General features: G+C 44.6%; 1 protein-coding gene across 2 annotated transcripts in view; it reads left to right on the plus strand.

Moving 5' to 3' along the window:
* The window catches only part of LOC110494816 (ceramide synthase 5), a 54,821-nt gene that overhangs the window by 17,919 nt on the left and 24,645 nt on the right, over window positions 1-12,257 (plus strand). For both annotated transcript variants that reach the window (XM_036950921.2, XM_090206485.1), the window contains 4 exons: window positions 3,018-3,148; window positions 6,691-6,748; window positions 6,841-6,891; window positions 11,110-11,202. In XM_036950921.2, the coding sequence (XP_036806816.1) occupies window positions 3,018-3,148; window positions 6,691-6,748; window positions 6,841-6,891; window positions 11,110-11,202 (333 nt within the window). The remainder of the gene's footprint in view (window positions 1-3,017; window positions 3,149-6,690; window positions 6,749-6,840; window positions 6,892-11,109; window positions 11,203-12,257) is intronic.

Consider the following 12,257-nt stretch of genomic DNA (forward strand, 5'->3'; position numbering starts at 1 on the left):
CCCCTTGTTAATACCAGTTAGGCTCTACACCCCTTGTTAATACTAGTTAGGCTCTACACCCCTTGTTAATACTAGTTAGGCTCTACACCCCTTGTTAATACCAGTTAGGCTCTACACCCCTTGTTAATACTAGTTAGGCTCTACACCCCTTGTTAATACTAGTTAGGCTCTACACCCCTTGTTAATACTAGTTAGGCTCTACACCCCTTGTTAATACTAGTTCGGCTCTACACCCCTTGTTAATACTAGTTAGGCTCTACACCCCTTGTTAATACTAGTTAGGCTCCACACCCCTTGTTAATACTAGTTAGGCTCTACACCCCTTGTTAATACTAGTTAGGCTCTACACCCCTTGTTAATACTAGTTAGGCTCTACACCCCTTGTTAATACTAGTTAGGCTCCACACCCCTTGTTAATACTAGTTAGGCTCTACACCCCTTGTTAATACTAGTTAGGCTCTACACCCCTTGTTAATACTAGTTAGGCTCTACACCCCTTGTTAATACTAGTTAGGCTCTACACCCCTTGTTAATACTAGTTAGGCTCTACACCCCTTGTTAATACCAGTTAGGCTCTACACCCCTTGTTAATACTAGTTAGGCTCTACACCCCTTGTTAATACTAGTTAGGCTCTACACCCCTTGTTAATACTAGTTAGGCTCTACACCCCTTGTTAATACCAGTTAGGCTCTACACCCCTTGTTAATACTAGTTAGGCTCTACACCCCTTGTTAATACTAGTTAGGCTCTACACCCCTTGTTAATACTAGTTCGGCTCTACACCCCTTGTTAATACTAGTTAGGCTCTACACCCCTTGTTAATACTAGTTAGGCTCTACACCCCTTGTTAATACCAGTTAGGCTCTACACCCCTTGTTAATACTAGTTAGGCTCTACACCCCTTGTTAATACTAGTTAGGCTCTACACCCCTTGTTAATACTAGTTAGGCTCTACACCCCTTGTTAATACTAGTTAGGCTCTACACCCCTTGTTAATACTAGTTAGGCTCTACACCCCTTGTTAATACTAGTTAGGCTCTTTCACCCCTTGTTTAATACCAGTTAGGCTCTACACCCCTTGTTAATACCAGTTAGGCTCTACACCCCTTGTTAATACTAGTTAGGCTCTACACCCCTTGGATAGTGGATTAATGTGCTTCATTTGAATAAGTTATTTGGCCACTTTAGTTGTGATACAAACCTCATCAACATATATATATATATATATGGAGGCTTATGGGCTTGCCTACGTGAGGTGTGTGACTATGATTAGAAAAAAGCAACAAAATAAGCATTGTTTCTTACACTGGGCCTCATGGTTCATTTTCATGCCAGCCAAGTAGGGAAGATAAGCAATGTGCTTAATATTAGAAAAGTTGATGAATAAATATAGCAGGCCTAGCCTATAGAAAGCTGATGGGATCCTCCTCTTTTTAATAGAGGCCATCACTGTTTTCTTGTATGATTGCCTAGCCAATAGAAATGTTGAGCAACATGAGCTCATGGGATCTCATGAAGTGATTGATTTGATTTTCGATCACATTAGCATTGATGTCAGAGTGATTAGAGGGACAATAGAGTGCTGAGTACCAGGCAGTTAGCAAGTTTGGTAGACTACTAATGACCATCAGCACCATCAGAGCTTGGAGAAGCCTAATTACCGTGACTAAACGGTCACGTGGAATTTGACTGTCGTCATGATTCGACACCGCTGGCGTGTGGCGGTAATACGGTCACCGTAACAGCCCTAGTCTCACGCAAATATTACCCACGTTGAAATGACCGTAGTGTGTCCCGTTGGGAAGTTAAGGAAGGTGTTTACAGTGTTTGCATCCATCAAAGGTACTAGCTCGCTGCCACACACAACCAAATAATAAACTAGTTTGTTGCACGCACACACACACACACAAAATGGTATTATAGAAGGTGTTTAGAGTTTACATAAGAAAGGAATGCTCGCTGTCATACACACATATTAGCTGCCAGAGGAAAATATCAATGGCAGTTAGCTAGCTCCCAGAAAGAAACGATTTCTGTCTGTCTGCTTTCCTCCTCAGTCCTCACACCGGTCTTATGCAATACAATGAATGCTTCAGCTGTTTCTTCTTTCTTCCTCATCCCATCAGACTTTCATTTCTCTCTCTGTAACTTTCCCAGGTGGAAGTTATGTCATTGTTGTAAAACTTGGGAATTTGGGCGAAAATTACCAGAATTTTTCGAACCCTCGATGTGCCCTCTCTTAGTTCTTACTTGTGAGCTGTGAAAAATAATTTTGTCTTGAAGGACAGTATATACGTCAATCAGTCAGTCTCTCCCCTTAGAAAACATTTAGACTTACTGTCAGCTTTCTCCTAATGGCCCATTCCCACGCACTTGTTCTGTTCTACACAATACTCAACCGCCTGACATTCTTCATCCGTTCCTTCCTCCTACTCTCACTCGTGATGTCATCAAATAGGTCATCTGAGGTGATGTCTTGTGATGTATAGTACTGTATGTATGAGCGGGCCAGGACTGCCTGTCATCTGAGGTGATGTATAGTACTGTATGTATGAGCGGGCCAGGACTGCCTGTCATCTGAGGTGATGTATAGTACTGTAAGCCAGGACTGCCTGTATGTTGCAAAGCAAATGTCCCTATATTTCCCTCATTTATTAAGTCATTCATAGTTTCTTCCTCATACTCTTTAATTTCTGACTTCTCTCCCTCTCTAGTACCCCTCTCTCCCTCTCTAGTACCCCTCTCTCTCTCTCTAGTACCCCTCTCTCTAATACCTCCCTCTCCCTCTCTAGTACCCCTCTCTCTAATACCTCCCTCTCTCTCTCTCTCTCTCTCTCTCTCTCTCTCTCTCTCTCTCTCTCTCCCCCTAATAGCTCCCTCTCTCTAATACCTCACTTACCCTCTCTCTCCTCTCTCTCTCTCTCTGTCTCTCTCTCTCTCTGTCTCTCTCTCTCTCTCTAATACCCCTCTCTCCCTGTTTCTCTCTCCCTAATACCTCACTCTCTGACTCCCGTAGTGCCCAGACTCGCGACGCCTGGATGGGTTATCTAAGCAGCTGGACTGGGATGTGAGGAAGATCCAGAGATGGTTCAGACACAGACGCAACCAGGACAAACCCAGCATACTCACCAAGTTCTGTGAGAGCATGTAGGTTATCAAACCCAGCACACTCACCAAGTTCTGTGAGAGCATGTAGGTTATCAAACCCAGCACACTCACCAAGTTCTGTGAGAGCATGTAGGTTATCAAACCCAGTACAGAACATATAGGGCAGACAGAGCATGTAGGTTATTAAACCCAGTACAGAACATGTAGGTTATTATACCCAGTACAGAACATATAGGTTATTAAACCCAGGACAGAACATGTAGGTTATTATACCCAGTACAGAACATGTAGGTTATTAAACCCAGTACAGAACATATAGGTTATTAAACCCAGTACAGAACATATAGGTTATTATACCCAGTACAGAACATATAGGTTATTATACCCAGTACAGAACATATAGGTTATTATACCCAGTACAGAACATGTAGGTTATTATACCCAGTACAGAACATATAGGTTATTAAACCCAGTACAGAATATGTAGGTTATTAAACCCAGTACAGAATATGTAGGTTATTATACCCAGTACAGAACATATAGGTTATTAAACCCAGTACAGAACATGTAGGTTATTAAACCCAGTACAGAACATATAGGTTATTAAACCCAGTACAGAACATATAGGTTATTAAACCCAGTACAGAATATGTAGGTTATTAAACCCAGTACAGAACATGTAGGTTATTAAACCCAGTACAGAACATGTAGGTTATTAAACCCAGTACAGAATATGTAGGTTATTAAACCCAGTACAGAACATGTAGGTTATTAAACCCAGTACAGAATATGTAGGTTATTATACCCAGTACAGAACATATAGGTTATTATACCCAGTACAGAACATGTAGGTTATTAAACCCAGTACAGAACATGTAGGTTATTAAACCCAGTACAGAACATATAGGTTATTATACCCAGTACAGAACATGTAGGTTATTATACCCAGTACAGAACATATAGGTTATTAAACCCAGTACAGAATATGTAGGTTATTATACCCAGTACAGAACATATAGGTTATTAAACCCAGTACAGAACATGTAGGTTATTAAACCCAGTACAGAATATGTAGGTTATTAAACCCAGTACAGAACATGTAGGTTATTAAACCCAGTACAGAACATGTAGGTTATTAAACCCAGTACAGAACATGTAGGTTATTAAACCCAGTACAGAACATGTAGATTATTAAACCCAGTACAGAACATATAGGTTATTAAACCCAGTACAGAACATGTAGGTTATTATACCCAGTACAGAACATGTAGGTTATTAAACCCAGTACAGAACATGTAGGTTATTAAACCCAGTACAGAACATATAGGTTATTAAACCCAGTACAGAACATGTAGGTTATTAAACCCAGTACAGAGCATATAGGTTATTAAACCCAGTACAGAACATATAGGTTATTAAACCCAGTACAGAATATGTAGGTTATTAAACCCAGTACAGAATATGTAGGTTATTAAACCCAGTACAGAACATATAGGTTATTAAACCCAGTACAGAACATGTAGATTATTAAACCCAGTACAGAACATATAGGGCAGACAGAGCATGTAGGTTATTAAACCCAGTACAGAACATATAGGTTATTATACCCAGTACAGAACATGTAGGTTATTAAACCCAGTACAGAATATGTAGGTTATTAAACCCAGTACAGAACATATAGGTTATTATACCCAGTACAGAACATGTAGGTTATTATACCCAGTACAGAGCATGTAGGTTATTAAACCCAGTACAGAGCATGTAGGTTATTATACCCAGTACAGAACATATAGGTTATTAAACCCAGGACAGAACATATAGGTTATTAAACCCAGTACAGAATATGTAGGTTATTAAACCCAGTACAGAGCATGTAGGTTATTATACCCAGTACAGAACATATAGGTTATTAAACCCAGTACAGAATATGTAGGTTATTAAACCCAGTACAGAGCATGTAGGTTATTATACCCAGTACAGAACATATAGGTTATTAAACCCAGGACAGAACATATAGGTTATCAAACCCAGTACAGAACATATAGGGCAGACAGAGCATGTAGGTTATTAAACCCAGTACAGAACATGTAGGTTATTATACCCAGTACAGAACATATAGGTTATTAAACCCAGTACAGAATATGTAGGTTATTAAACCCAGTACAGAACATGTAGGTTATTAAACCCAGGACAGAACATATAGGTTATTAAACCCAGTACAGAATATGTAGGTTATTAAACCCAGTACAGAGCATGTAGGTTATTATACCCAGTACAGAACATATAGGGCAGACAGAGCATGTAGGTTATTAAACCCAGTACAGAACATATAGGTTATTAAACCCAGTACAGAATATGTAGGTTATTAAACCCAGTACAGAACATATAGGGCAGACAGAGCATGTAGGTTATTAAACCCAGTACAGAACATATAGGGCAGACAGAGCATATAGGTTATTAAACCCAGTACAGAACATGTAGGTTATTAAACCCAGGACAGAACATGTAGGTTATTAAACCCAGTACAGAACATGTAGGTTATTAAACCCAGTACAGAATATGTAGGTTATTAAACCCAGTACAGAACATGTAGGTTATTAAACCCAGTACAGAACATATAGGTTATTAAACCCAGTACAGAACATATAGGGCAGACAGAGCATGTAGGTTATTAAACCCAGTACAGAACATATAGGTTATTAAACCCAGTACAGAATATGTAGGTTATTAAACCCAGTACAGAACATGTAGGTTATTAAACCCAGTACAGAACATATAGGTTATTAAACCCAGTACAGAATATGTAGGTTATTAAACCCAGTACAGAATATGTAGGTTATTATACCCAGTACAGAACATATAGGTTATTAAACCCAGTACAGAACATGTAGGTTATTAAACCCAGTACAGAATATGTAGGTTATTAAACCCAGTACAGAATATGTAGGTTATTAAACCCAGTACAGAATATGTAGGTTATTATACCCAGTACAGAACATATAGGTTATTAAACCCAGTACAGAACATGTAGGTTATTAAACCCAGTACAGAATATGTAGGTTATTATACCCAGTACAGAACATGTAGGTTATTAAACCCAGTACAGAACATGTAGGTTATTAAACCCAGTACAGAACATATAGGTTATTATACCCAGTACAGAACATGTAGGTTATTAAACCCAGTACAGAATATGTAGGTTATTAAACCCAGTACAGAATATGTAGGTTATTAAACCCAGTACAGAATATGTAGGTTATTAAACCCAGGACAGAACATGTAGGGTCATATCATAGACTATAACATCTAGTCTAGATCGATGGTTCTTATCGACTAATAAGTTTGCCCTTCACCTCTGTGAGATTGTGCACATATTGGTGTGTGGTGTGTGTGTGTGTGTGTAGTGTGATAGGCTCTGATTTGTGCTCCTGTCATTAGTCCTAGCTTGGTTACATCACTGTCTACATGGTTGATCAGGGTCTATATAGTGCATCGAAGGTGAGAGACTGACACACCCATTATTTGGCCAGACACTTTTTTTCCCAGGTGTCTGACCACACCTCTCTGTCATCTATTTTCAGGTGGAGGCTTATATTTTATCTGTTCATGTTTACCTATGGGATCTGCTTTCTGTGGAAGGTGAGATATTCTGGTGCCTGTGTTGTGTGTGTGTATTTACATGATTGCTGTGCGCTGAATTGAGACTGATTGTTGTTGGTCTTTGTTTACAGTGCCCATGGATGTGGGATACACACCACTGCTGGTACAACTACCCCTACCAGGTGACGTTAACCAGCCTCTTTATTTGGTTGGATGTATTTTGGAATTACAAAGAGTACCTGGCCAGTAACCAGCAGGTAGTCTAGTGGTTAGAGCGTTGGGCCAGTAACCAGCAGGTAGCCTAGTGGTTAGAGCGTTGGGCCAGTCACCAGCAGGTAGCCTAGTGGTTAGAGTGTTGGACCAGTAACCAGCAGGTAGCCTAGTGGTTAGAGTGTTGGGCCAGTCACCAGCAGGTAGCCTAGTGGTTAGAGTGTTGGACCAGTAACCAGCAGGTAGCCTAGTGGTTAGAGTGTTGGGCCAGTCACCAGCAGGTAGCCTAGTGGTTAGAGTGTTGGACCAGTAACCAGCAGGTAGCCTAGTGGTCAGAGTGTTGGGCCAGTCACCAGCAGGTAGCCTAGTGGTTAGAGCGTTGCGCCAGTCATCAGCAGGTAGCCTAGTGGTTAGAGCGTTGGGCCAGTCACCAGCAGGTAGCCTAGTGGTTAGAGCGTTGCGCCAGTCATCAGCAGGTAGCCTAGTGGTTAGAGCGTTGGGCCAGTCACCAGCAGGTAGCCTAGTGGTTAGAGTGTTGGGCCAGTCACCAGCAGGTAGCCTAGTGGTTAGAGTGTTGGGCCAGTAACCAGCAGGTAGCCTAGTGGTTAGAGCGTTGGGCCAGTAACCAGCAGGTAGCCTAGTGGTTAGAGCGTTGGGCCAGTCACCAGCAGGTAGCCTAGTGGTTAGAGTGTTGGGCCAGTAACCAGCAGGTAGCCTAGTGGTTAGAGCGTTGGGCCAGTAACCAGCAGGTAGCCTAGTGGTTAGAGCGTTGGGCCAGTAACCAGCAGGTAGCCTAGTGGTTAGAGCGTTGGGCCAGTCACCAGCAGGTAGCCTAGTGGTTAGAGTGTTGGGCCAGTAACCAGCAGGTAGCCTAGTGGTTAGAGCGTTGGGCCAGTCACCAGCAGGTAGCCTAGTGGTTAGAGTGTTGGGCCAGTAACCAGCAGGTAGCCTAGTGGTTAGAGCGTTGGGCCAGTAACCAGCAGGTAGCCTAGTGGTTAGAGCGTTGGGCCAGTAACCAGCAGGTAGCCTAGTGGTTAGAGCGTTGGGCCAGTCACCAGCAGGTAGCCTAGTGGTTAGAGTGTTGGGCCAGTAACCAGCAGGTAGCCTAGTGGTTAGAGCGTTGGGCCAGTCACCAGCAGGTAGCCTAGTGGTTAGAGTGTTGGGCCAGTAACCAGCAGGTAGCCTAGTGGTTAGAGCGTTGGGCCAGTAACCAGCAGGTAGCCTAGTGGTTAGAGCGTTGGGCCAGTAACCAGCAGGTAGCCTAGTGGTTAGAGTGTTGGGCCAGTAACCAGCAGGTAGCCTAGTGGTTAGAGTGTTGGGCCAGTCACCAGCAGGTAGCCTAGTGGTTAGAGTGTTGGGCCAGTAACCTGCAGGTAGCCTAGTGGTTAGAGCGTTGGGCCAGTCACCAGCAGGTAGCCTAGTGGTTAGAGCGTTGGGCCAGTCACCAGCAGGTAGCCTAGTGGTTAGAGTGTTGGGCCAGTCACCAGCAGGTAGCCTAGTGGTTAGAGTGTTGGGCCAGTAACCAGCAGGTAGCCTAGTGGTTAGAGCGTTGGGCCAGTCACCAGCAGGTAGCCTAGTGGTTAGAGCGTTGGGCCAGTCACCAGCAGGTAGCCTAGTGGTTAGAGCGTTGGGCCAGTCACCAGCAGGTAGCCTAGTGGTTAGAGCGTTGGGCCAGTCACCAGCAGGTAGCCTAGTGGTTAGAGTGTTGGGCCAGTCACCAGCAGGTAGCCTAGTGGTTAGAGCGTTGGGCCAGTCACCAGCAGGTAGCCTAGTGGTTAGAGTGTTGGGCCAGTAACCAGCAGGTAGCCTATTGGTTAGAGCGTTGGGCCAGTCACCAGCAGGTAGCCTAGTGGTTAGAGCGTTGGGCCAGTCACCAGCAGGTAGCCTAGTGGTTAGAGCGTTGGGCCAGTAACCAGCAGGTAGCCTAGTGGTTAGAGCGTTGGGCCAGTCACCAGCAGGTAGCCTAGTGGTTAGAGTGTTGGGCCAGTAACCAGCAGGTAGCCTAGTGGTTAGAGCGTTGGGCCAGTCACCAGCAGGTAGCCTAGTGGTTAGAGTGTTGGGCCAGTAACCAGCAGGTAGCCTAGTGGTTAGAGCGTTGGGCCAGTAACCAGCAGGTAGCCTAGTGGTTAGAGCGTTGGGCCAGTAACCAGCAGGTAGCCTAGTGGTTAGAGCGTTGGGCCAGTCACCAGCAGGTAGCCTAGTGGTTAGAGTGTTGGGCCAGTAACCAGCAGGTAGCCTAGTGGTTAGAGCGTTGGGCCAGTCACCAGCAGGTAGCCTAGTGGTTAGAGCGTTGGGCCAGTCACCAGCAGGTAGCCTAGTGGTTAGAGTGTTGGGCCAGTAACCAGCAGGTAGCCTAGTGGTTAGAGCGTTGGGCCAGTAACCAGCAGGTAGCCTAGTGGTTAGAGCGTTGGGCCAGTAACCAGCAGGTAGCCTAGTGGTTAGAGTGTTGGGCCAGTAACCAGCAGGTAGCCTAGTGGTTAGAGTGTTGGGCCAGTCACCAGCAGGTAGCCTAGTGGTTAGAGTGTTGGGCCAGTAACCTGCAGGTAGCCTAGTGGTTAGAGCGTTGGGCCAGTCACCAGCAGGTAGCCTAGTGGTTAGAGCGTTGGGCCAGTCACCAGCAGGTAGCCTAGTGGTTAGAGTGTTGGGCCAGTCACCAGCAGGTAGCCTAGTGGTTAGAGTGTTGGGCCAGTAACCAGCAGGTAGCCTAGTGGTTAGAGCGTTGGGCCAGTCACCAGCAGGTAGCCTAGTGGTTAGAGCGTTGGGCCAGTCACCAGCAGGTAGCCTAGTGGTTAGAGCGTTGGGCCAGTCACCAGCAGGTAGCCTAGTGGTTAGAGCGTTGGGCCAGTCACCAGCAGGTAGCCTAGTGGTTAGAGTGTTGGGCCAGTCACCAGCAGGTAGCCTAGTGGTTAGAGCGTTGGGCCAGTCACCAGCAGGTAGCCTAGTGGTTAGAGTGTTGGGCCAGTAACCAGCAGGTAGCCTATTGGTTAGAGCGTTGGGCCAGTCACCAGCAGGTAGCCTAGTGGTTAGAGCGTTGGGCCAGTCACCAGCAGGTAGCCTAGTGGTTAGAGCGTTGGGCCAGTAACCAGCAGGTAGCCTAGTGGTTAGAGCGTTTGGACCAGTCACCAGCAGGTAGCCTAGTGGTTAGAGCGTTGGGCCAGTAACCAGCAGGTAGCCTAGTGGTTAGAGCGTTGCGCCAGTCATCAGCAGGTAGCCTAGTGGTTAGAGTGTTGGACTAGTCACCAGCAGGTAGCCTAGTGGTCAGAGTGTTGGACTAGTAACCAGCAGGTAGCCTAGTGGTTAGAGCGTTGGGCCAGTCACCAGCAGGTAGCCTAGTGGTTAGAGCGTTGGGCCAGTCACCAGCAGGTAGCCTAGTGGTTAGAGCGTTGGGCCAGTCACCAGCAGGTAGCCTAGTGGTTAGAGCGTTGGGCCAGTCACCAGCAGGTAGCCTAGTGGTTAGAGCGTTGGGCCAGTCACCAGCAGGTAGCCTAGTGGTTAGAGCGTTGGGCCAGTCACCAGCAGATAGCCTAGTGGTTAGAGTGTTGGGCCAGTCACCCGAAAGGTTGCAAGATCGAATCCCCCGAGCTGACAAGGTACAAAATCTGTTGTTCTGCCCCCTGAACAAGGCAGTTAACCCACTGTTTCCTAGACCGTCATTGAAGATAAGAATTTGTTCTTAACTGACTTTCCTCGTTAAATAAAGGTTAAATAAAGGTTACATAAAGGTTAAATAAAGGTTAAATAAAAAAGTAAACTTATGAATGTGCAAGAAAAATAATAGTATGTTACACATTCAGTAATGTCTGTATCCTTATTAACATAAACCCTGTCTGTCCCCCCTCCTGACCCCTGCAAGTCCTGACTCCAGGCCTGTAAAATTCGTATTAACATAAACCCTGTCTGTCTTGGTCTCTGTTGGTATCTAACAGGTCCTGACCCCAGGCCAGGTGTTAACATAAACCCTGTCTGTCTTGGTCTCTGTTGGTATCTAACAGGTCCTGACCCCAGGCCAGGTGTTAACATAAACCCTGTCTGTCTTGGTCTCTGTTGGTATCGAACAGGTCCTGACTCCAGGCCAGGTGTTAACATAAACCCTGTCTGTCTTGGTCTCTGTTGGTATCGAACAGGTCCTGACTCCAGGCCAGGTATTAACATAAACCCTGTCTGTCTTGGTCTCTGTTGGTATCGAACAGGTCCTGACTCCAGGCCTGTACCACTACTACGTGACTGAGCTGGGCTTCTACTGGTCTCTCATGTTCTCTCAGTTTACTGACATCAAACGCAAGGTGAGACGCAAGACAGGCAACAGATGCTGTCTGTCTGATGGGAACACGCACACACAGTGCTGCTCCTTGTAGGGAGGGGGAGGGGGGACGATATAGACATGTTACTAACTAACTAACTAAGATATTTCTTTCTGTTGTGATTTACAGAGTCAAGTATAGGAATGTCCTTGACTCCACTGGTTTAGAGCAGTATAGCATGGCTCATTGTGAAAGGTCACATGGGTTCTGCTCAGAAATGCTGTTTGTTTCCATGGTTCCAGCACAAGGGGACAGGATTTACAGTCATGTGATAGCAGGATAGAATATCCCGGTCCTTAATAGAATTATTGAGATTCCTTTCATGGGTTCCAAGGTAGAGTTGGAGTTTGTAAAACCTGAGATAAAGATTTTTTTTTCAAAGCGGGCCATTGTTTTTTGGTATGCTCGAGTATAGACGAATCGGGAGGAGTTCTAGAAACCAAACAGTCGCTCTCTGTTTCTCAGCCTTATTGAATGATCTCAGTAATTCTTTGCCTTTGATGTGCTCAGAAAAGGAAGCAGTCGTTTTCAATTTAACCAGGAAGTGCCAGATACATTTCACTCATATCATCCTGCCTTGGGCAAGAAATTGTATCCATTTTATGGACCAAACATAAATTGCCCCTATGTAGACTGGTAGGGTATGTAAATTGCCCCTATGTAACTGTCAGTTTGTGTGGTCATTGTAACTGTCAGTTTGTCTGGTCATTATAACTGTCAGTTTGTCTGGTCATTGTAACTGTCAGTTTGTCTGGTCGTTGTAACTGTCAGTTTGTCTGGTCATTATAACTGTAATGTGATAACGTAATAATGTGTCTTACTGTTACTGTAGTAGAGTAGATAATGTGTCTTACTGTAGTAGAGTAGATAATGTCTTACTGTAGTAGAGTAGATAATGTATCTTACTATAGTAGAGTAGATAATGTGTCTTACTGTTACTGTAGTAGAGTAGATAATGTGTCTTACTGTTACTGTAGTAGAGTAGATAATGTGTCTTACTTTTACTGTAGTAGGGTAGATAATGTGTCTTATTGTTA

Source organism: Oncorhynchus mykiss, chromosome 17, assembly GCF_057628025.1.
Source record: "Oncorhynchus mykiss isolate SJ-2025 chromosome 17, ASM5762802v1, whole genome shotgun sequence".
NCBI classification, from domain to species: Eukaryota; Metazoa; Chordata; class Actinopteri; order Salmoniformes; family Salmonidae; genus Oncorhynchus; species Oncorhynchus mykiss.